The sequence below is a fragment of the Astyanax mexicanus genome, chromosome 2 (assembly GCF_023375975.1).
Source record: "Astyanax mexicanus isolate ESR-SI-001 chromosome 2, AstMex3_surface, whole genome shotgun sequence".
Classification (NCBI taxonomy): Eukaryota; Metazoa; Chordata; class Actinopteri; order Characiformes; family Acestrorhamphidae; genus Astyanax; species Astyanax mexicanus.
Genome location: NC_064409.1, coordinates 59,802,825 through 59,828,946, shown reverse-complemented (window position 1 = coordinate 59,828,946; position 26,122 = coordinate 59,802,825). Strand labels below are relative to the sequence as shown.

General features: G+C 39.1%; 1 protein-coding gene across 3 annotated transcripts in view; it reads left to right on the top strand.

Annotated features, from left to right (window-relative positions):
- The window catches only part of trim44 (tripartite motif containing 44), an 85,085-nt gene that overhangs the window by 11,253 nt on the left and 47,710 nt on the right, over positions 1-26,122 (top strand). For 2 of the 3 annotated variants that reach the window (XM_022672166.2, XM_049475228.1), the window contains exons 4-6: positions 948-1,025; positions 14,018-14,329; positions 22,742-22,764. In XM_022672166.2, the coding sequence (XP_022527887.2) occupies positions 948-1,025; positions 14,018-14,329; positions 22,742-22,764 (413 nt within the window). The remainder of the gene's footprint in view (positions 1-947; positions 1,026-14,017; positions 14,330-22,741; positions 22,765-26,122) is intronic. The other variant, XM_049475229.1, reaches the window with a different exon arrangement.

The window sequence follows — 26,122 nt, the reverse complement described above, 5'->3', positions numbered from 1 at the left end:
TTGTGATTTCAGGATGTTTTATAATAATCTTTATAATTCCATCCTGGGGTGGGCAATATGACAATAGGATTTTATTGTCTCATTAAAAATATTGCTATTGTGACACAGTATAAAGTATAATTTTCTGAGCTTTTTGTGGATATCTTTTTTGCTTACAAAAACATTGACCGACTGAACAAACTTGCAACAGACGGTAATTAGTCTGTAATTATTTTATTTGATTGAAATGCAGCGTTTTTAAATCAAATAATCAGTTTAAAATCACTAAGATTTATGTAATATTTTGACCATATAACTCATCCCTAATTCCATGCATATTTCTTCAATGCTTCAGTTCCAAACCAGAAACACAGTATGTTGCTACCATCACCATGCTTAACAGAAAAAAAAAGTTATCCATTTTTATTTATTTTTTTTTAATCCCAGTATTGCTACCACAACTGTACATAACCTCCAAAAGGACATAATACACGATACACTGTACATAATCACTGTATTGTAACAAAATGGTTACAGGAGAAGAAAACTGTAACTTTTAAAAATGTAAAAAAAAAAATAAGCGGTCAAATATTAAGACAGAATAAATAAAAAGAGACAAAGATGAGAGGTTTTATGGACAGCAGTGCTAAATCTAAAGCTGCACAGGAACATGTTTATCATATTTGCAAAAATCAGACCACCGTGCGTCACAGTCTATTTTTCTGTATTAGGGATATTTTTAGTACTTCTGAAACACTTTCCAACTGCTCTGAGGGAATTGGATTTGATGTAGTGTGGTAGGTGAAAAGTTGAATTAATTTTTGCTCTCGTAGATTTAATAGAAATCCATTGTAATAATTAACTTATCAAAGATCAGAAAAGACAAGACTGAAAATGTACTATTCAAATTGTGCCTTATGAGTCATTAAAGTGTTTCTCTTTCTTTCTTTTTTCTCTCTTTTTCACAGAGTAAAGAGGGCATAGACCTGCTTGCATGCACTCAAGAAATGTCAGAAAAGATCCAAACCAAGTGGACGAGTCCAGATGTGAGTGAATTCTATATATTTTTTAAAATTCTTTGATATCTGGAGCAGCCCAGCTCCAGTGTGTTGGTATGTTATGTCACAGACTCTTCGGATGTGCGCACGCACTACCATTCTAGTTTGAGATGCAGCTCAGATTTCTGGGCCATGCTTACGTTGTAATATATCTTTTTAAAGAACTCAACACCTTCAAGTCAATATGTGAGGCCTCCCCTCCCTGGAAGTGGAACTCCCTAGTGAACATGATCTTGGTGTCTTTTGTCTAAAATGATGGGAATCGCCCATAACAATGTCAGCACCGGCAAGAATTGACCTGCCAAGTCGAGTTATATAACTCAACTCGACTTGTGAAATGGAAACACCATGATCATGATAATGAATGCTGCCCACCAAGGGCCCTGTGGGGTATTATTATGCTTCGGCTCACGTCCTTCCTGGACACCTTTTTTTTTCTTGATTTTCTTTGTACATCCATGTTGTTCTCTTTTTCTCTCTTCTGTTATTTCACTCGCATTTACAAAAATGTATACACAAAACAAACTGTATAACTACATGTCAGGATGTTTATTGTTTATATGTGCTGACCTGCTTCTGTCTAGCTGCAAAACTCATGAAACCTGTTTAGGAGCCTGTGCAAACAGACATATAAACAGATATATATATATATATATATCAGTGGTGTGCATTGAGGCCCTTCTAACCCTTCAGAGAAGGGGTGACAACAAATGCATGTAAATAATTACATCATTTTTAATCAGGAAATATATATCATAGCTATTGTAAGTGTAAGAATTTATTTTATAAATTAACCAAAATAAAAAAAAACAGCAACTAATTTTTTAGTTGCTACAGGACTCTTATCTGACTGACAGCGGTTTTAACCAATCAAAGCTTTTTAAAATGATTTCTGCCCCCGCGTGACTGCGTGCTCCTTCTCCTGATATTGAGAAGGGTGTGGTAATGAATCTATTAGCAAAGTTGAAGCAAGTCTAACCAATCAGATTCATGATTTTCACTACGGGGGCGGGGCCATGGCTGTCTAACCCCTTCTCAGCGCTGTGTTGAAGGTGCTACGCCTTGCTTAGTCATAAACAGCGCTCATGCTGGATTACTTCAATAGTTAGCGAACTATCATGGAATTGCGGCTGCAAATGAGACAAATATTGTCATATCATATTAAAAATCCTTTTTAAAGTCTGTCCTTCAATGTGAAACTAATTCACAATAAAAGGCCGCTTGACTGGTGAGTTTTTGTGTGTACTTAATGTTTTGGCTGACCTTGTGTACTGTAGACATACAAATGAGTGATCTTTGTTGAACAGTTGTACTTGTAGGCATTTATTGTTGGATCTATTGTTTACTTTTGTAGTTTGTAGTTGTATTTGTGGGCTGTTGATATGTATTAAGTTAATATACCTAAGTCAAGAGAGAGAATATGTAGTTATTGTAATATTTATCTATGTGTCGGTCGGCCAGGAGCGGGGTTGGGGGAATTTGGGGGTACCCAATATATTTACTGTACGCCACTGATACAGGTATATATATATATATATATATATATATATATATATATATATATATATATATATATATATATATATATATATATATATAATTTTTTTTTTTTTTTATGCCACTGTATATCATACTAGAGCACCAGCGTCTCAGACAAAAACAAATGCCTTATATACAGCCATACCCTTCTTTTCAGCCACACGCCCTCCTCTTGTTTATGTTTTAGCTGCTGTGTTGCGAATTCCAGAGAAAAGGACTATTAAACAAAGACAAGCCCCACAGAGCATTTTTAAAAGTTTGTGAAGTAAATGAAGTAAAACAAACAGAATGTGAGGAGGGCTCATTGTCCCATAGAGCAGGTCCCATATAATAAACAAACCAAAAAAAAAAAACACACATATTTACGTAGACAATTGTTGTTTGCTTATATATTTAGGTAAAAAAAAAACTTTTTTTTTTTTCGCACTATAAGGCACCCTTAAAATCCTTTAATTTCCTTTAATAATCCTTTTAATTTTTAAATTATAGTGTAGTTCTATAGTTTAGTTCTCCAGCACCGAAGCTGGAGCAGTATTAGCATTAGCTGCTAACTGTGCTAATAGCTAGCTCTTTTATCATTCACATTTGAGTATTAACCACCTGTAGCCTGCTGCTACCCCTGGCTAGCACTGCTGGAGCAGCATTAGAAATGCCCACTAACTGCACTAAGCACTAGTTAGCTTGTTTGCCAGTCCAAGGTGAGTATATTGGACTGTAGCTTACTGCTATCCTCAGCTAGCACTGCTGGAGCCACATTAGTATTAGCCGCTAACCGTGCTAGCTCTTTCGCCATTCAGAGACGAATATATCGGACTTTAGCCTTCCTGTTTACCGTGATGAAACAAGCTATGTGGGACAAACTGCTAGCTGATATCACCTTGGGTTACCGGAAACATTCAGGGTTCCTCAGTGTAGCGCTCTTTGGCTAGCCTTAGAGGAAATCTGGAAATCTAAGCTTACTGTAGATAAACAGAAGAAAAATACAGTATGTAATTGACCAGGAGTCCAAAGATCTAAAGTACTACATGCCTACACTTTATACAACCTGAATTTTTTTCTGTACTTTTTTTTGTCCACTGCTCCCAGAAAGGCCTTAAACAGCAATGTTTGCCAACACTGCCTCATAGCAACAGTGATACAGCCTGGTGAGACATCTGCCAAATGCCTTATGGGAAATCCAGTGTGCAGCCCCAGTGCTGGGAGGGCTGGGGTTGAGCTTTAAGGGTGAAAGGGAAGAGCATGTTTACTCATTAGTCTGCTTGTTTAATCATGCGTTCTCCCTCAGGTGGCAGGTCTCCTCTCCTCCGCGTCTGCCAGGTTATATCTCCATATTCCAGCGGGAACAGAATCTGAATGCAGTGAAGAAGATATTAGATCATATACATATTTATAGAAGGACACCAGGTTATTGAAGTGTAGGCAGCGCTCTCAGATAACCCCTACTTCTCTACGTTTTCTTCTCCTTTTTTCTCTGCTCTTCCATTTCCAAACCTCTTTTCCAGCTCTTTCCACCTTTTATCTCTTCTGTTATCTTTCTACTTCTCCTTTTCCTTCACCTCCTCTCTTTTCATCTCTATTTCATCTCTGCTTTACTCTTCTCCATTTCTTCTCTTCTTCTTTTACCCCTCTTATCTCTTTAATTGTTACTCATTCTCTTATTCTCTTTGTTTATCACCGCACTTCTCTTCCTGTGTCTCATTTCCTTTAATTACTGCATTTCTTATCTGTATTTCTCTTCTCTTCTCTTATCTTCTCTTCTCTTCTCTTCTCTTCCATTTTCATCTCTTCTGTTCTCTTTCTACTTCTCCTATTCCTTCACCTCCTCTCTTTTCATCTCTATTTCATCTCTGCTTTACTCTTTTCCATCTCTTCTCCTCTTCCTTTACCCTTCTTATCCTTTTGATTTTTACTCATTCTATTCTTCTCTTTGTTTATCACCTCACTTCTCTTCCTGTGTCTCATTTCCTTTAATAACTGCATTTCTTATCTGTATTTCTCTTCTCTTCTCTTCCATTTTCGTCTCTTCTCATTCATTTCTTTTCTTCTCATTCATTCCCTTTTCTTCTCATTCATTCTCTTTTCCTCTCATCCATTCTCTTTTCCTCTCATCCATTTCTTTTCTCATCTATTCACTCTTTTCTCTTCTTCTTATCCATTTTGTTCTCTACTCATGTGTTCTTTTCATATCTGTTTCTAGTCTCATTGCTTCACATTCATGTGCTCTTCTTCTCTTCTCATACTTTCTCTTCTATTTTTTTATCTATTTATCCATTCTCTTCTTCTTTCTGTTCATCACTTCTTATATCTTCCTGCTTTTTTTCACATCCTTTTTTTTCTTCTTTTTTTCTTAATTTCTTATTTCTTGTCATACTTGTAATATGTGTTTAACTGTCTTCTCCTTTCCTCTCACTCAGTCTTTTTACATCACTGCTCTTCTTCTTCCAACGTCTGTCCATTTATTTTCTTCTCTGGCTTCTGTTTTTTGTTTGGTTGTTTATTTTGTTTTTCTAGACATTTGAAAAACAACGCCCACAATAGCGGGGTCACAGTAGGCCAGCAGGTATTCATCTCTGTCTGTCTCTCTTCTTCTTCTTCTCTCTCTCTCGCTCTCTCGCTCTCTCTGTCTCTCTTGTGTGCTCTCACTCCCCCACTTAGTTAGTGGAATCGAGGCCAAAGGGATTCAGTAATGAAATGAGGAGGACATGCTCTTTCTTAATCTACTTACCTATTTTATTACTGCATCATAAAATCTACCGATACATTAAAAATGCTGCAGGAAAGCCAAAACGCCCGGGACCGACGGCGGCTTCAGTCTAGTCATCTCTCTCAGTCTCTCTCATCCTCTCTCACTGTGTCGTTCTCGTTCTCCTCCCCTAACCCTTCCCTCAGCAGCTCTCTAATTTAATTACCTTATGTATCATTACCCGCTAGTTTCTTCAGATGGCATTTGTTTACAGCCACTGAGAGGCTTCAGGAATTGAAGTCATTATAGTGCCAGGGGGTTCTTCAGATTCCACTTTCCCTTTCACGTTTACACTCAGGGCAGTAAAAGAAACTAAATTAAAAATCTCTTGCCCGCTGTCTCTATCTCTCCCTCTCTCGCACACTCTCTTCTGAGTTAACACACAATTTCTACAGTCTTATTGTGTGGCTACAGTGAAATGCCGATAGCAGGGAGACGGAAACTGATGCAAATCTGTGTGGAAAAAGTGCTCATTTGGAAGAGGGCCATCACTCTAGTTGAGGGTGATGGACGGTTCAAAGCCATTTGCTCTTAATGTGCTGCTAATGTCTTTCTCCCATTGACAGCTCTTTGCAGCCGCTAACTGTGACCTGAATAGATCCTTCAGCCGCTGTCACCCCCTGTGACTGCTTCTGTAGCTGCCTCTGTCCTCGCTGACACCCTGGGTGGACACCAATGCTACTGTTATGTTTGCCGCTCTCAGTCTGCTTTTACTCCATTTAGTTTGGACTTTCTGGCTGAGTTGTGGGTATCCTTCGCAAGAGAGAGAGCACACTAGATGATTATATTGCCCTGATTGTTTCCAAGATTGGAGACAAATTGCTGCATGCACCCGGTACAACCATTCATGTCGGAGAGATGGAGATCACTCTATTTTCCAGTATGTTTGAAAATGGCAACTATAAAAGCTGCATTGGAGCAAGTCACCTTAGCACAGACACCATGTGGATAGAAGTATTAGGACACAACACTTGAGTGAATTCAGGTGTTTCATTTAGTCTCTGTTGTTATAGACACAAAAAAACATCGAACACTAGTAAAAGAGCTTACTGAATTCCAGCAAGATACTGTAGTAGGATGCCATCGCTCCCACATAGAGTTGGGCAGTATACCGGTTCATACGGTACACCAGAGGGAGAAATTAGAATGGGTATGCATTTTTCTCATACTGCCATACCGCCAGAGGCATTGTGGAGGGCCGTGTAGAACAGCGCCACCAAAGAAGCACGCTGAGACAGCACGCTAGCTAATGCTAGCCAGTTAGCATAATAAGCTAACACACTGGAGTTGATGAAAGCTTAGCTCTCTGAGCCTAAACACTTGTCCCTCGCTCCATCCTGCCTGAGGCAGCACTTTATCCCACAGACGAGCCTAGAAATTATCCTGAGTACAGAATCATTTATTCAGTAAGTAAAAAAAACTCCCTAAAACTCGAGGATACGAGGCAAGCAGTAATTACAACCCAGTTTAAACATATTAATACTGTAGCTTAAGGATCATTTTAATGCACAATTGAATGTGTTTGTTAACTGGAGAAAGAAAGCAATTGTGGATGATTTTAATACTGTAATTCCTCTAATGGCTTCAACTATGAATGGCTATAAAAACTGTAAAAAAACATTCTTTTTTAAAAGGAAACTGTGTTAAAGTTGTTGGCGTATCTCTTTTTAAGGTCTATTGTTCACATTCTTCAGCTATTTTTCTGTTAATGAAGTCTGATTTCTTCATATATTGTGTAATTGTTTGGGACAAAGTAAACCCAACGATAATCAGTGCCTTAATTTAAAGCCTTACAATTTTATATTATTTGTACTACTAACCGTACAGTAACTCGCAAACCTATATAAAAGCCCAATCATAAAAAAAAATGTGTAAAATAAAATACAAATATTATAATAAACAGTTAAACCTTCAGAATCTTGAAAAAAAAAAAAAAAACGCTCACCACTGCTCCTACATAGTGTATTGTAGCTGGGAGTGGTATTTTTGAAATTAAAGTGTCAGATCACATAAAGCAAATGTGATAGTAGTAAAACCTTCTAAAATTGTAATGTGTAGATGCCCCAATACTTCTGTCCATCAGTTAGTATGGCAGTATTTGTGTACTGTGTTGCACTTTGGTGACTACTCAGTCCTCAAACTTGTGCATAACATGTGCTAGTGCTAGATAGTGAGCAGCAATAGCCTTTGAGTGCTTGAGGAAACTCTTGGGAAGAGGTGGGAACATCACCAACAAGTACAAACATGGCAAAGGCCACTCAACACTCTCAACACTCTCTGTGGGCCTATGTGCCAGCAGATTTGACAACAGCAAGTTACTCAGGCTTGTGTGACCTTAAAGATTAAACAGTCTTTATCATTATATAGGTTTTTTCTGTGCTTGAAAATTATGCTATGCCTTCATTACTTTATTGCAGTATATTATAATTTATTTAATCATTACCCCTGTGTTGTTATACAGGTAAAACCAGTTGTTTACATACACTATATAAAAGGGCATGTTTTACATAAACCTTTCCTATTTTAGGTGAATTAGGATTACCCACATTATTTGTATTTGCCTGATACCTTGGCAATCTTGATTTCTTTAGATTTTCCTATGATATTACACAAAATGCAGTATGTTTCAGGTGTGCCTTAAAATATGTCCACAGGTGTGTCTCTTATAAACTCAGATGTTGCCAATAAACCTATCAGAAGCTTTCAAAGACATGACATTATCATATGGGCTGACCCATATTGTTTAAAGGCATAGTGATCGTAGTGTATTCAAATATTTGACTTTGCAGAAAGTAATAATATTGCCTTAAAATTCTCTCTCTCTTCCTCTCTCTCTCTCTCTCTCTCTTTCTTTCTTTCTCTCTTTCTCTCTTTATTCTGCGTTTGGTAAATATAAATAATTTTAGTAATCTTAACTGACCTAAAACAGGTGACACACACATAAAAAACATATAAAAACAGTGACACACACACAAAAAATCTAACCTAAAAGCAAAAATCTAATATCATATTAGAGCAGGTACTATTTGGTGTTATTGTGTGTTGTGCTGGTACACGTGGATCAGACACAGCAGTGCTGCTGGAGTTTTTAAACACCGCTGAAGTGAGAATAGTCTAGTCCAACAACCAGACTTATCCAGCCACCAGTGTCCTGTGAGCAACATCCAGTGAGCATTGATGGAATAGAGGGTGACCAATACAGATTATGCCGCAAGAGATAAGCTTCTGTCTCTGACTTTGCATCCATTACCTGCCTTGTGGTGTTCCTGTGGGGTCCTGACCATTGAGGGACAGAGTAAAAGGCGGATAATAAAGTATGCAGAGAAACAGAAAAACTACAGACTATAATTATAGTGTTTATAAATGAAGTAAAAAGTGTTAATATTGATTGATGCTCAACTGAGCTGGCTGGTAAAATGGACCATGAGTCTAGTAACCAAAGATTTGGTGTTAATGTTATGCCTAATCAGTGTATATGTACCATATTTGACAGTATACGTTAGACTGGTAGTGACAGTGTGCAGTGCAGAGACTGCCTGCCCTGTCAGGGATCCATCAGGCCTGTTCTGAATGGTGCTGATGCAAGTAAAGCATCCCACGTATTGTTACACTGGATGTGCCACATTACCTTTCAGGCTCTGTGTGTGTGTGTGTGAGTGTGTGAGTGTTTGAGTGCATGATGTCATCAGTCCTTGGCTGAAGAAAAGCGTCTGGTGAAGATAGTGGTGCCCAGGGAGCTGGGCTGACCTGTGTGGAGCTGTCGGTGGCCAGTGGGCCTGTAATCGTTTCAGACTTGAGCCAACCGGGAGAAGGGAACTGCGAATGACAGCCTGCCCTCCAGCTGGCTCAGGGCTAGGCTCAAATAAATGACAGATGAGAGAGTGAGAGAGTGAGAGAGTGAGAGAGTGAGAGTGAGAGTGAGAGTGAGAGAGAGAGAGAGAGAGAGAGAGAGAGAGAGAGGGGAGAGAAAGATTTAGAATTCAGAGTCAATTTGGCTCCAGCGTGGGATTCAGTGTCATGGTGGCATGTTCCAAAGCCAATTTATAATTTCTCTCATCTATTGTCCATCTGCTAATCTTTGTCGTTTTCTTTATTTGTCTATCTATCCATCCATCCATCCATCCATCCATCTGTATCTATCTGCTTGTCCATCAATCCATTAGTCCGCTCAAGGGGTAGGGAATTCCAGTCCTGTAGGGCTGGATTCTTGCTTTTTTTTTGCGTTTTCTTTGTAGTCAACCCCTGACATACACTATTTGTCCAAATGTTTGTGGACATCCCTTCTAATGAATGCATTCAGCTACTTAAAGTTGCATTCATTGCTGACACAAATAGGCAAATGCACACACACAGCTTGTCGTTTCCCTGTAGTTCCTGAAGTAGTGCCAAAAGAAAAAGATTTTCTATAGAACGTACACATAAACAGGAACTGGCTGGGTGGGTTTAAAATCCGTCTATCCATCTATTAGAAAATCTGTCTATTAGGGCTGCAATGATAAGTCTGTGTAATCGGCAATGTTGACTAAAAAAAAAAAAAAAATGCAGAATTTCATTGTCGGTGTGTTGTTAATGTGTGATTGAGCGAGAGAGAGAAAGAGCGGACATGAAAAAAAAAGGAGAAAGACAAATAGTGAGAGAGTAACAAATTCTGAGCATCCTGATTGGCCTCTCCTCATTCTTAATTGGCCAATGAGGTTTTAGTGTGGGTGGGAGAGAGAGAGAGACAGTGTTATAGCAGTGCTGTGTCCATTAAACACAAACAAACCCATCTGACTCCACACTACTTTCTTTGCTGGTTCTGTACAGGTTGACCTCATTTGACATTTACCTCTATATAACCCGTGGTGAGTTAAATAAACCCCTTTAAGTTAACTCCTTTAGTAACTATACTAACATTAGTTCAAATTATATTAGCTGACTAAGTGTTAAAGAGATACTGTACTCTCTCCACTCCATTAAAATTAAGTTATATTACATACAAGTATCCTAGAATCTCCTGAAAATAACATCCATTCTGTGTGAATGTTTCCTATGATATATTTTGTCATTTTTAGTTTAATATAAACATGGCAAACTATCAGAATTTACTGCAAATTTGGTCTTGTTTGGTCTAAATGTTTAGCTGTCTTCACCAATAGGAAGTATAAATGGAGGGCATGACAAAAAAAAGTTGTGACTAATTAACTAATCAAACATAATTGGAAGATTTGTCGACTACTAAAATAATCATTAGTCTATTCTGTCTTTTTCACTCTTTCTTTCTTTCTGTAATTGGTAGTGAGCCAATTTCAGCCCTCCTCTGTGACGTACTGTGGCTTCCTCCGCTCACCCCTCTCTGCTCTGGATACAGTTCTAATAGAGCCTGAACCTGCTGTACAGTGAATTAAGATTACCCTGCATGAGTGCCTCCCCAGCGTTCAGCAATGCTTCCCCTCGTGTGCCGGTAGAAATAACCTCCTCACTCTGACCTGATATGGAATTTTATGGTGTGTCCTATTGCTCGCAGAGGTTAAATCCTGGGCAGGTGGAGCTGACCTTGGCTCAGGGAAGGAAGGTCATGTACGAATGTCTCAGCACTGGAGCCGCCCTCTCTCTGGAATGAGGCCTCGGTGGAGGGATTGATTTATGCCTGAAGCTTCCATCTGGTGCTGCAGTGATGAAGGGCCAGTGCTGGAGGTCAGAGCCTCTTTCTCTGCTTCTGGCCAATTGTTGTGGGGGTCGTGCTGCAGCCTTGATTGCTGGGCTACGCCGGGAGTTGGCTTGACCTGTGTGGAGCTGAGCAGGGCCAGTGGGCCAGTGTTCGTTTCAGACTCAGGCCAACAGGGAGGCGGGAAGTGTAAATGACAACCTGCTCTCCAGCTGGCTCGAGGCTAGGCTCAAATAAATAGCAGACGAGGGAGAGAACACTATGGCGAGAGACAGATTATGAGGCAGAGTGGCGCCAGGAATCTTTGGCATTGTGGATTGATATGAGCGGTGAAAATGAAGATATTGTGTGTGTTTTCTTACTGTACTGAAGAGTTATTTTTTAAGATTTGTTTGATATTTGTTGATGGTAAAGGGTTTTACCATAACTAAATCTCCTTTGCTTGAGAAAAAAAACATACTTTTTACATAGTAAATCGTGAATGTTCTTTTCTTCTTAAATCAACATTATCTAATTTAAACTAGCAGATTTAAAATCATTGTTATGCTCTGTTGACTTCAATAGGGAGAATTTTGACATACTAGTGCATCTAAAAAAAAAAAAAAAAAAAAAAAAAAAATATATATATATATATATATATATATATATATATATATATATATATCATTTAATAGTACTTTTTTAGTAATTCAGTTCAAAATGTGAAAATCATATATTATATAGATATATTCTGGAGAGAGAGAGAGAGAGAGACCTATTTTAAGCGTTTATTTATTTTATTGTTGATGATTATGGCTTACAGCCAATGAAAACCCAAAAATCAGTAAAATCAGACAATTTGAATATTATATAAGACCAATTGATACTTTTGGCAGTGTGGGCAGTGTGCCAAGTCCTGCTGGAAAATGAAATCCACATCTCCATAAAATTTGTCAGTAGAGGGAACCATGAAGGGCTGTGAGATTTTCTGGGAAAACAAAACTGCACTGACCTTGAACTTGATAAAACACAGTGGACCAACACCAGCAGATGACATTTCTCTTCAAACCATCACTGATTGTGGAAACTTCACACTAAGACCTCAATCAGCTTGGACTGTGTGTCTCTCCACTCTTCCTCCAGACTCTGCTCTCTTTATTTCCAAATAAAATGCTAAATTTGGTGATGGTCAGTGTACCATGCTGGAATTCACTGAGCTCCTGAAAGCGATCCATTCCTTCACTAGTGTTTGTAGAAGCAGTCTGCATGCCTGGGTGCTTGGAACCTGAGGTCAGTGATTTGGACGTGAGCAAAAATTATTGGCAATATAGTGTAAATAGCGTATTTTGTGAATTTGTTTTAAAATATTTGAATATAATATTTCTGCCATATTAAACAGACCCAATAGGTACGTCTATTTTTGTCTCTTATGAAGCACTGACGTGCTTCTTACAAATACTGACCGAATGGCCTTCAGAAAAAAACTGTTTCTTAGTCGTATGCATGTGTTGGCATAAGGAAGGAAAAAGGGATAAAAATAGCAGCTGTAGGCAGCTGGGTTGTGTTGTTATTGTGCATGTCCAGCATACATATCGTACACAAGAAAAGTGCCTTGTGCTAGAGCCAGAAATGACAATGCAGTGTAGAGAAAGGCTGCTGGCGAGTTGGCATTTGTAGTTAGCCCGAATTTCTGCCTAGCCAGTTTGATTAAAAGGAAGTTCTGTTAGCACTTCAGTTGCCCCGGAGCCTGAACAGATGGTGTAGGGTGGTGGCACCCTCAGCCAAGGCCTCTATTCTCAGATGGGTTTGTGAGAAGGACTGTGCCTGTTGGAAAAAGAGACCAATGGCCTTAGAGAACTTTTAGAAGAAGGACAAGTTTGAGACCTCAGGCTCATTATTGTCTACTCTCAGACTCCCTTCAGTTTTTCCTCTTCTCTGCTCTGTATTGCCTGCTTTCCTCATATTGTATGCAAACATGAATCATCTCGGGGTTCCTCCACCTGTGCCTGTGCTCCACATTTACATATTGCCCAGAATTAGATCACTGTGGCTTCTTTGGCGTGTTCTGTTTCTGAACTATACTTCTCTTCTATTTACCTCATCCAACATCCTGACCTCACTAAAGCTCTTGTTACTGAATGCAGTCAAACCCTCACAGCAATGGTGCAAAATCTTGTAGAAAGCTTTTCCTGTTACCCCAACAAAAGCAGGACAAACTCTTTTAATCCCCTTGATTTGAGAAAAAAAAAAACAATGATTGAGTAGGTGTGCCAAATCATGTGTCCATATTATCTGTCCTTAATTGATATCTATCTATTTATCTATTGATTTATCAGCAAGTCGTGTTTCTGAGCTGTACCTCACCTTTAACCCTTTTGGACCTGAATTTTCTCCAGTGATGGAAAAAAATATATTGTTTTCTGTCTGTAATGCACAGAAAAGAAGACTCTAATAATCTACTATAAAATCTATATAGCAAATAATTTCATTTAACTAAAATATTTACTAGGTTTTTACCTTCATTGCATTGGAAGCCTGTGCTCAATATTTTAAATTTCATATTGACCTTCTTTCATTTCATAAACAATCCATAAACAGTTAAAAAAAAAAACATGAATAAAAAGTGTTCTAATTAGGAAAAAAGAGCTGTTACATTCCCTCAATGGCTCTAGTGATACTGATTTATTTATTTTTAATTTTTTGTAATGGATGCAGGGTCTGAAAGGGTTAAACCTCAGCTGTCTTTTGTCTGTCTGTACGTCTTGAAGATCCTTAGATATATTCAATGCATATAATTGCCTCTAAGTGGGTGTTATTGAAAAGGAAATGTAAGGGGAAGTAATTTGAAATGTTTAATTTGAAATTGATATACCAAAGAACCACCAAGTTTGTTGTTTTAATATTTGGTAAAACATTCTTTATATTGTTTGAATATTACATGCTGAATTTACCTATTAAAATGCTTTAAAAACCTCTTAATTCAAAACTTACTTTTGCTTTTTTAAATTTTTTGAACCCTTTATTCTAGTCCCCTCCTAATGTTCATCCATCCTGCCTTTTCTCCTGTTGCAGATGAGCCCGGATGAGCTGGAGCGCTATGTAAACCAGCAGTTTGACGAGCTACACAGACTGGTTCGACTCGAGGAGTGGCGTGTGCTGCACCTGGTGGACCTGAAGGAGGCCTTCCTGACAGCGCAGGCAGCAGAGAAGATCGCAGAGATCAGCGTTCACACGGAGCGTCTGCAGGAGGAGATGGACTCCATCACACAGCAGCTGGGGGAACTGGATCAGGCTGAGCGCAATGGTGTCGCCCCGGCTGCACTGGCTCCTCTGCTGGCTGCCCAACCACAGCCGCCCCGCGCACCACCAGAACCCAGAGCAAGGGTGAGCGTTAAATCTTCTTACAAACAGGGAATTTTTTTTTTCTCATGCAAAACTTTTCACACTTAATGCAACACCGTTTTTCCCCTGGAAAAAAAATCCAAAAAAAATTATCCGTTATCATTTTACTACTAACCTGCACACTAACATGGTACTGTCTTAAATAACATCACACTGCCTACAGTTTAAGCCCGGATAAATTGAATTCACTTTAGAAATTTGAGAAAACCGGATGCCTTAAAAAAGTTAAGTAATGGATGATAAAAACTTAAGTTAGCATAACTTAGAACATCAAGTTATTACAACTAAAGGGGGAAGTTGATCTAACTTTTTTTGTTATACTGTAAAACCAGATAAGTTGAGTTTACTTAATTTTGTTAAGGCAGCTGCTCTGCTTGATTTTTTCAAGTAATGGGAAATGAAAGCTTGAGTTAGCATAAATTCAAATATTAAGTTATAACAACTAAATGGGAAGTTGATTTATCTGTAAGGTAGCTCAGGGGGAATCACTACACACTGATGGTGAGTGTCAGAAACTGTTGGACACACCCAGTATGCAACTAGATTGTGACAGAAGCCAATGGAAAAGAACTCAGTTATTATAAGTTGATTCAACTTAAAGATCTCAGTTTGAATGTATATATGTGCCCACAAATGTTTAACTAACTAAAAATAGTTGAGTATTGTTTAGAAATATCCAATTTTAATTGGGTGGAGGTGCTGCTTTTTTACAACCGACCTAAAGTGCACTAAATAAGGAACTAAATCGGCCGCTTTGGGGCATCCACTTGCCCCAAAAGATAAATCGCTCTTTACACTGTTATCCAGGCTCAAAGTAGCTCCACACCTTCTTGGTGGAATACGGAGAGCTCTGACATTTAAAACAAGGCATTATTGACTTTCAAAGTGCACAATAAGCTTATTAAAAACACTGTTTACAACCCGTAGTGTAGTCTAATCTCCGGGCACCACCATCTTAAAGTAAAGTCATGATCAGTTCAGTGATGGCAGCGCCCAGATATTAGGCTACGCTACAGGTTTTTAATAAGCTTCTTATGCACTTTTAAAGTTACTATCACTCCCAGCAACTACTCTGCCTCTCATTTTTTGGGGGGCGTGTCCCTAGTATTTGCCATTAACAAGACTGACCTCTCGTGATTCACAAGAATGTTTTTTACCTACAGACAAGAGCAGCCGAGATTCATTTGCCCTGTAATTAATAATTTAATCATCTAAAACAGTATGAAATGCATTGATTGACCGAATTTGTTTTTGCATTTTGTGCCTTTAAACATCTCTAGCAAATATTTGTTGCCTCTTCTCTATTAATCACTGTCTAAAGAGAGTCTCTGACCTGAGCTAATGCACTTCACATTGAAAATGCTTCCAAAACCCTTTTCACTGCACTCAGGTAATATTCTAAGCCAACCTGTGCTTTTAAAATACTTTAATAGGGTTGGAGGGCTGGGCATGCTGGGAAAGTCATCAGATGTAGGAGGATATTAACAGTGATTGTGAGTGAGTTTATTTCAGGGCCACAGAGAGAGAGAGGAGGGGGAGAGGAAGATTTCAGCAAGTCTAGGGAAGCTTCTGAAGGGCATGGATGTAGGCATGTAGGACACATACACACCACACACACACACACACATACACAAACATACAGAAACATGCATACTTCCACACAGTTATGAAAAATTGTGCTGGAGGCAGAAAGATTTAGCACACAGACACACACGCACACACACACCCACACACACACCCACACGCATGCACACACGCACACACTCGCACACGTACAGTATAAATGAAGGGCAGTGGTGTGGGCATGTTATTGGTTTTCTGGATATTTGCCAGTGCCTCCTCTCATAAACCTACAGCTATAAATGCTGCTCATATTCAAGGTTATACTCTCTCACTCTCTCTTGCTCTCTCTCTCTTTCTCTTATGCGTTTACTCTCTCTTTTACTCCCTCTCTCTCCCTCTTTCATCTCCCATCCATATATATATATATATATATATATATATATATATATATATATATACATACACACACACACACATACATATGCTGATTCAATATTACACTCATTTACACACAAATATTCTTTCTTTTCACATCTAACCCACACACACTCATTCACACACACACACTTAGGCTCCTTTTATTGCTTACAGGATAGAATTAAAAGATCCCCTCGGCCCATTTGTCACCACACAGAGAAAGAAAATGGTCTCAGTGGTAGCAATGAGGAGTTGAAAGCAAGTGTGTGTGTGTGTGTGTGTGTGTTTCCCAGGCTTGAGTGTGAGAATTGCTTTTGGGGCCTGAAAAATGGCTCTCCCTGAGACTGGGTTAATTACGACAGTAATTGAAAGCTGATTGGCTCTCAGTTCGGTCCTTCCCTGGGCAGAACACACATCATGCCCCAGTATCTCACACTGAGGGGAACACACACACACTTGCACGCATACTTACCCACACAGATATTTGCGTCAGGGAACGAAGCCCATTTGATGAATTAGAGCTCAATGGCCAATTCTGTGCAGTTAATGGATCCACTCCCACTCACCCTGGGTTCAGACAGAATTCATTTTAAATGTTTATATTATTATTTCTGAATATTTTGAATATAGAGACTGCAGTTACCTGAAGAGCAAGACATGAAGTACAGCATGAGCCATCAGTGCCTGCTGTGTTCACGTTATCTAAACTTTATGTTTGTAGGCAGTTCACAGCGAGATGCGGATTTGATAGATCATAGTGAGTCATAATCTGATTAGAGAAAATGAACATTTCTATAAACTGTATTGCAGATGCACTAATTTTGCCTCTTTACAATAAAATAAAATTACATATTAATGTTTTGAGCATAACATTTAGCACACTGTAGGGAGTACGTATGAAAATAGACCAGAAAATAGACTGTGCCTTATAGTGTGAAAAATACGGTAACTACAATCGACAAATTGACTTGTGCTTTTTTTCAAGATATGTGGGTAACCCTATCCAGTTTACAGGCGCTATGATTTGTTGTCTATTGGCCTGCTGAGAACTGACTGTTTTAATTGCCACAGTAACAAAAGGATGCACATTGAGAGCAAAGCAGAGCCCACAATTAGCAATAGCATTGGTGTTGAGTAAACCTAAAGTTTAAAGAATGCCCTTGGGAGAGTCCAGTCAGCAGTTTGATCCCCTTGATTGGCAGGAAGTGAGTGTGAGGGTGTATTAGAACACAGCTTTCTTAAGTACTGTCTAGTCATTGGAAAACCATACGATGGCTATAAAGTTTGTTACTAAGATTTGTGTCCAAATGTTTGTGCACACACACAACTTGTCTAGTCCTAATAATGAAGTAATACCAATAGTATACAAATCTCTGGAGCAGATTCTAAAAAACGCACCTATTGGCATCATGCCTAATGGCAATCATGGGCTAGAGGGGAGTAAAGACCCCAAGTAATAAGCTGTGGAGCAGTGTAACTATGTTCTTTAGAATAATGGTGCTCCATCTAATATTTGGCATGAGTGGTGTAGATAGGAATGAGGTGAAGTGCTGATTATCCAACATCCTAGCATCTCTAACTTTCTTATTTTCAAGGATTCAAGGAGATTTTATTGTCATTTTATTGTCATTCGCATCACATGTGGTACATGAGGTGGAACGAAATTGTGATCTCACGATCCAGTTTACACCCAAGAGCTGTTATTAAAATAGATATATAGATAAAATAAAGAATACAAGAAAAATAGAATATACAAAATAAATAAAGATAAATCCCCCCCCCCCCCCCCCATGAAGTCCAGAGTGCAACTGTGCTATAGCAGCATGACGTGTCAGTGGTTTAAAGTGACAGTGTTTGTAAACAGTAATAGTCCCTGTAAAGTGTCGGTGCAGTGTGTCGTTTTGGAGAAGTTTAACAGTCTTACAGCTTCCGGAATGAAGCTGTTTCTCAGTCTGGTTGTTTTGCACTTGATGCTCCGCAGCCTCCGGCCTGAGGGGAGCAGGACAAAAAGTGTGTGTGTGCTGGGTGGGTGGGATCCTTATTACTGTATGCAAATCAAATCATAACAGCAATGCTTTAAAATCTAGTAGAAAGCCTTCTTTTCTGGGCAGAAGAGTTAGTTACTCCAGACAATCAGGATGTATTCTTCTTATGACACCATTTAATTTTGGAAAACAAGTGAGCTGGAATCCCAATACTTCTGCCCATGGAGTGTAGAACCAAATTGCCTGGTTAAGAGGTTCTGATTTACATTACATTACATTACATTTGGCAGACTCTTTTCTGTATGATGTAAAATTTGTTACACATGGTCCTCATATGGAACCATTTCACAAAGATCTAGAGAACCCATTTGCAGCACTGTGAGATTGTACGGAAAAACTCCTGACACAAATAACAAATAAGACACATGTAATTCCATAATAGGCTAATGTGTTTTTTTGCGTGATGAATGCAGGGAAAGGCCAGGATAATGGCAATGCAGCCGACTCAGCCACACACACTTACGTTTAGTTTGCAGTGTAATCTACACATCTGTCAGTAAATCAATAGAGCAGCGGTAGGGAAGCAGAGCTACTGTCTAGCACTGTGTTTACTGTCGAATCAGGCCTAATGGTAACCTCTGTGCCAAGATACATTTGTGGTGGAAAGTTTGTGAACCCTTTAGAGAATTTTCTATATTTTTGTTTAAATATGACCTAAAACATCAAGTCTTAAACATAGACAGGGTCCTGCGTGCAAGTCTTAAAATGTCTTAAATTAAAATCTGGATAATTAAGGTCAAATGACTTAAATTGTCATTAAATTTACTGTAAATTTTCTGTAGGTATTACATTTTTAGATGGTGGATTTAATGTCGGCGGGATAGTACATACTAACATTAGCGGTGAGTTACCAGGGGGAGAACTAAGGTTAGTGGAGGGCTAGCTAACATTAGCCGCAAGCTAGCTAATGTTACCAGGGAGAGAACTAAGATTAGCGGAGTTCACTTCAGCGGCAAACTAGCTAACGTTACGTTACCAGGGAGAGAACTAAGGTTAGCGGAGAGCTTGCTAACATTAGCCGCAAGCTAGCTAATGTTACCACTTTAGCGGCAAGCTAGCTAACATACTGATGCAAGCGGCAAGTTAGCTACGTTACCTGAGAGGGAACTAGAGTTAGCGAAGAGCAATCTAGGGTAAGCGTCGAGCTAGCTAACATGCTAACATGTTCTGCATCACAATGAACGAAAATTTTAAAAAATAAATAAATAAAAAATGGGAAACGTTAATTTTTGATTTTCAATACAATAACTTATTTTCTACTAAAGAAATTATGACCACATTTTTGGGCCTTAAATTCTATTAATTGGAGTCTTAAAAAGCATAAAATTTTAATTTTAAGATGGAGCAAGAACCTTGATAGATAAAGAGAACCCAGTCAAGAAAATCAGACAGAAATATTATACTTGATATTTTATTATTAGCAATAACTGCAACTAAACATTTACTGTAACACTGACTTGGAGGAATTTTAGCCCATTCCTACGTACAGAACAGCTTCAGTTCTGGGATGTTGGTTTTTCTCACCCTTAAATGTGTTATCTTGCTATATGATTCACCTTCTTTCAAGATTTAGTTCATGCACAAATGTTCTGATATTTTCCTTTAGCATTCTCTGATTTAATTCAGAATTTATTGTTCCATCATCCCGGCCCACATGCAGCAAAACAGGCCTAAATCACGATACAACCACCACCATGTTTTACAGATGGGATAAGGTTTTTATGCTGGAATGCATTGTGTTCCTTTCTCCACACATAACGTTTTTAATTTAAACCAAAAAGTGCTATTGCACTATACGGACTTATGAAAAAAGGCTTTCTACTAGGTTTTGGAGCATTGCTGTAAGGTTTATTGCATTCAGCATTAGAATTTTTTCTCCACAGTGACTAGACAAGCTGTGGGTGTGCGTTTGCACATCTGTGTCAGCAATAAGTGCAGCTCAAATTAGCTGAATGCATTTGTTAGAATGGGTGTCCAAACAAGATATATTTTTTTATATTGTGTCCCGAATTCTGAATCTAAACTATCTGCCTCTAGTCAAAAAAAATAAAAAAATAAATCAAGCAACAGCTGCTCACTGACCTGGAGGTTTTCTCATAAACCACATCAGGACTTTTCATACTGGTCTCATTACTGCTCCAGCCTGGTGAAAAGAAATAAAATAAAATCTGGCCACAGTTGGGCATGAACACAATTTAATAGGGGAAAACTAACAGTCTTTTTTTTTTTTTTTTTCATCAATTATTTAAAAAAAAAAAAAAGCGCTCCCACTGCCTCATCCTACACAAAACGTGCTATGATTCACACGCCCACATACAGAGCTACCCACAGACATTCTCATGCTCTAGTAGACCCATCGATCTGCCAGCGTGGAGTCCGAGTGTCTGTCCTGGACTGGGTTCCAGTCCCTCATTGGCTCTGGTCGTTTGTTGGATGGTTGCTCTTGTCTTCTGGCCGCTCTGGGTGTCAAAGTTCAAATAGGGGGCTGGGAAACAGCAGCTGAGGAAGCCCGGCCAGAATCTAATGATATGCTCTGTCTCTCTCTCTCTCGCTCTCTCTCTTTCGCTCTCTCTTTCTCTCTCTCTCTCTCTCTCTCTCTCTCTCTCTCTCTCTCTCTCTCTCTCCCTTTCTGTCTCTCTCTCTCTCTCTCTCTCTCTCTCTCTCTCCCTTTCTGTCTCTCTCTCACTCACTTATTCACCCACACATACACACACCAGTGCAGTGCAGTGAAGACCCTCTCACCTCGCTCTGCCTGTCTCTCCAATTACACCGCACTGTTCTGTTTCATACTGTATTGGTTTTTAAACCCGGAGTGCTCTCCTCTCCCTCCTCTCTCTCTCTCTCTCTCTCTCTCTCACTCTGCTTCACAGTGAGAGAACAACAGCCTCACTCTTATCTCCTGTTCATTACACCTCCCTCAACTGTAATTAAACCTGCACAACTTCCCTCACCTTCTCTCTCTCACTCTATCAGTCTCGCTCCGTCTCTCCCTCCTCTTTGTCTCTTGCATTCTCTGTACTTCACTATTTCTCTGTTTCTCCAACTCTTGTTTGCAAACTTTTCTTTCTCTGTTCCTTTCACTTTTCTCTCTCTCTCTTTCTCTTTCTGTTTTGTTTCTGTCTCATTCGTCCCATATCATGCTTAAATGCCTTTTCTCTTTGTTACTTTTCATTCCTTTGTTTCTCTCGTCTTGCTCATCTCTCTCTTGATGTTTTGATCTTATTTTTTCTCTCTATCTTTCTTGAACTTTTTCCAAAATTTTCTCATCTATTTTATTTTTCTGTCCCTCATTCCTCAAGTTCTTGCTATTTCTCCTCTTCTTTTCTCTCATCCTTTCTCATCTCTTGTTCTACTCCTCCTCTTATCATGTCTCTCTCCTGTCTCCACCTCTCATTTACCCTTCTTCCTTCCTTTTCTTTTGTTATACCTATACTTATATCCTCTCACTCTTTCTCTTGGACTTCTTTTCCAACTGCCATTTATCTTCCTTCTTCTTTATTTTAACTTTTTCTTTCTTTCTTTCTTTCTTTCTTTCTTTCTTTCTTTCTTTCTTTCTTTCTTTCTTTCATTTATCTCTTCCTTTCTCTACTCTTGCTTTGCTTACTCTCTTTGTCTCTGTCTCTCCTTCTGTATCTTTCCCCTTTTCTTGTGCTTTCTCCACCTCTTTTATTTTCTCCTAACTCTCTGTCTCGCACGTGTCTCACTTTGTTCACTCTCTTCGTCTCTCTGTGTTTGTCTTTAGCACCACTAACCTCTCTCTCTCTCTCATTCTCTGTATTTGTAATCATCTTCAACTATGTCCTTTTTCCGTCCCCGCTGTGTTATGCTTCTGCTTATGACTGATGAACTTTTCCTCTCTCTCTCTCTCTCTCTCTCTCTCTCTCTCTCTCTCTTTCACAGTCACACACACACACTGAGATGGGTAACTGCAGCTACAGAACCATCAAATAAACTTTGTTAAAAAGTTGTTCAGGTTCAGCCTAGTTAGCAGTGTTAGTGTGAGGCTACAAATGCAGCTAGGAGATGACCGTCTTGCAGTGCCAGTCAAAAGCCCACAGCTCCAGCCTCTGGTGGTCAGACTAATGAGCCTGGACAAAAATAGGATATCCATCCCAGGCCAGTCAGAAACAGAGCCGGAGCTACTTACTGCGTTAGCGGCTTTCGTGCAGCGCGAGAGCAGGCACGTTTCATCTTTCTGTCGAGTGATAATAGTGGGGGTTTGATTTATAGGCGTTTTTATGATTGAAGCTGCCGCTGTGGATTGAATCTGAAAGCACCTTTTCATTTGGGCTTCTATTATCTGCTCTATCTCCGCTTTATTGCTTGTGTTGTATTCAATCCAGTCTCTCTCTATTTCCCTGTTTTCCAGATGGACCCTGAGGCCAGGCCAAGGTAAGACAGCGAGAGTGATTTATCTTAGTCTCTTTCTCTCACACTTTCTTTCTCTCTCTCTATCTCTCCTTCTCGTTCTCTCCCTCATGTGCATTTTCTTTTCTCCCTCTTCACAGTGCTTCTCTCTCCCTCTTCACATTATCTCTCTCTTTCTCTCTCTCTCTCTCTCTCTCTCCCTCTCTTTTTCACAGAATACTGTGTGCGTGTGTGTGTGTTGAAAGGTCTTGATCAGTCAGTCACTGCAGCAAATAAATACAGTCTTCAGTTCTGTGCTCAGAGCACAGTCTGCCTCCTTATGGAAACCTCTTTCACCTGCCATCCACACACACATACACACCCCCCCACACACACACACACACAAAATACTTACATGAACAAACAAACAACACAATTATCTACATCTATTACTTCCCATAGCCCATTTTCAACCTGCATACTTCCGGACAAACAGTAAACTTTTTTTTTTATTATTATTATTTTTTTTATATACTGGTTCTCACACAAACACACACACACACACACACACACAAACACAAACACACCGTTAGTGCACACTTTATGCACAGCACGTCCTCAAGAAGGACATGCAGTTAGCACCTAGCCTGTCTGTGTGCTGTAGAGCTAAAGTGTGTGTGTGTGTGAGAGAGAGAGCGATGACCCAGTTCGGTGTGTGTGTGTCTGTGTCTGTGTGTGTGTGTGGGTTTGGTGTTTAATGAGATTCACACAGCTGTGTCCATCACTTCTACAGGTAGACCAAGGATCTATTACTCCATTTCCCATATAATATATTTCTCTCTCTCTCCCTCTTTTTCTCTCTCTCTCTCTCTCTCTCTCTCTCTCTCTCTCTCTCTCTCACACGCTTTTTCACTGGTCCCAGATGCATCTAATTTGTTTGTCTAATCACAGCTAGACAAACACCAGTTAGAAGAACATCAGTTAGATCAAAACCACAGTAAAAAGACCACAGCTAGACAAACACCAGTTAGAAGACGACCAGTTAGATCAGCACCAGGTAAAAGACCACAGTTAGGAGAACACCAGTTAGATGAACATAGTTTGAAGAAAACCAGTTAGATGATAGATAGATAGGTAGATAGATACATACATACATACATACATACATACATACATACATAGATACATACATACATACATACATACTTTATTGATCCCCCAGGGGAAATTCTAGGAACACCAGTTTGAAGACCACAGTAAAAAGACCAATGTTACAATAACACCTGTCAGAAGACCCTCATTTACAGGAACAATAAGAAGACCACAGTTAGATGACCACCAGTTTGATGACCATAGTTAGGAGACAGCAGTATGAAGACCTGAGTTTGAATAACACCAGTAAGATGACCCCCTGTTAGAAGACCTTGGTTCAAAGATCACCAATTAGATGAACACCAGGTAGAAGACCACAATAAAAACATCACAGTAAAAAGATCACACTTAGAAGACCACAGTTTAAAGAACGAAAACTGTTGTTAGATTCTAGCCCGTTAGACAACTGCCCATTATATGAACACCAGTTAGAAGAACACCTGTTATATGAACACTACTTCTTGGCTTTAATAGGAAACTGCAGTCTTGTGTCAGATCAGTACTGCCATCTACAAGGTGAAGAAGTCACTGCAGTGTCTCGTACTACAGCAGCTCGCAAAATATAGATCATAAGCTCCAATTATGTTCCATCATCTGTCCCGTATTTGGCATTGCCAATCAATCCTTCCTTCTCTAGACTGAGTAGATAAAGTAAATACTGGATGGTAACTGTAAATAATGGACGTACCTTGACGACAGCTTTGGAAATGTTAACACACTGACAAATATAACATATTTCTGTCTCTCTTTCTTCCTCACTTTTTCTCCTTCTCTCTCTCGTCTGTGCCTCTCTCTCTCTCTCTTTTACATTTTTGCTCCAGGCTGTGATCAAACATAGACTGGAGCTATCTGATCTTTTCCTGAATCATGAATCACACTTCACTGAAACTATGCTTCAAAAACCATAAACATGTTGTTTTTGAGGATGAAATCAAACCAGATCCAACAAGAGCAAGACATGGAACCTAATTCTGTATCATTACACTGCACACCCTGACCTTGAACATAAAGTCTTGCACAGACATCAGATTTTCCCCTCGCTTAATTAATGCAGGCAGTGTAATGAGTTGATGAATCTTATTAACGCTTATGTAGGAATGGGATGTTCGTTTACTGTATTTTTTGCACTATTATGTGCAAATTTGGCCTATTTTCATACATAAGGTGCACTAGATGATAAGGCAGATTTTAAGAGACACTACAAGGAACTTCTAATTCAGCAGCTCTCGCTACTAGATGGTGGGGGGGGGGGCTAACTAAGTTAAGTAAAGCTAAGCTAGATAAACAAAACTGTAAAAAAAAAGACTTTCTTTTAAGGTCAGACAAGCATTGTATATAAATCTACACAGATTTCTATTCTGAAAACTGTTTATTTGGGTAAATAAAACACTTTCATTTATTTATAGTAACCTTAGATTACTGAACTTCTCCAGCACTAAGCTGGAGCATTCGCTTTAGTGGCTTTAGTGGCTAATCACTAGCAGCAGGCTACAGGCTGATAATACTCACCTCTGAATGGGGGAAAATAGCCGTAAGTAGCTAATGCTAATGCTACTCCAGCCCTGGTGCTAGAGAACTAAACTAAAAATTCAGTTTCTGAATTAGTTTCTTTGATTTTGCTATTTATAGGTATATGTTTGAGTAAAATTAACATTTATTTGCGGAAAATGAGAAATGGCTGAAATAACAAAAAAGATGCAGAGCTTTCAGACCTCAAATAATGCAAAGAAAACAAGTTCATATTCATAAAGTTTTAAGAGTTCAGAAATCAATATTTAGTGGAATAATCCTGTTTTTATTTTTAATCACAGTTTTCATGAATCATGGCATGTTCTCCTCCACCAGTCTTACACACTGCTTTTGGATTATTTTTATGACACTCCTGGTGCAAAAATTCTAGCAGTTCAATTTGGTTTGATGACTTGCGGTCATCCATCTTTCTCTTGATTATATTCCAGAGGTTTTCAATTTGGTAAAAATCAAAGAAACTCATCATTTTTAAATGGTTTCTTATTTTTTTCCAGAGCTGTAGAACACACAAAAATGTGTGGCAATTTTTTGCTGGTTTAGCTTTTTTTCAAGCTGTAATAGAAATACAGACACACACACTAGGGTGACCAGATGTCCCGCTTTGTGCGGGACAGTCACGCAATTTCATTACTTTTCATGCGTCCCGCAAATTGAGACGCTGTCCCGCATTAGTGGCAATCAGACTCCAGTTTTAAAATGCGTGTTTTGTAATCTGGCATTT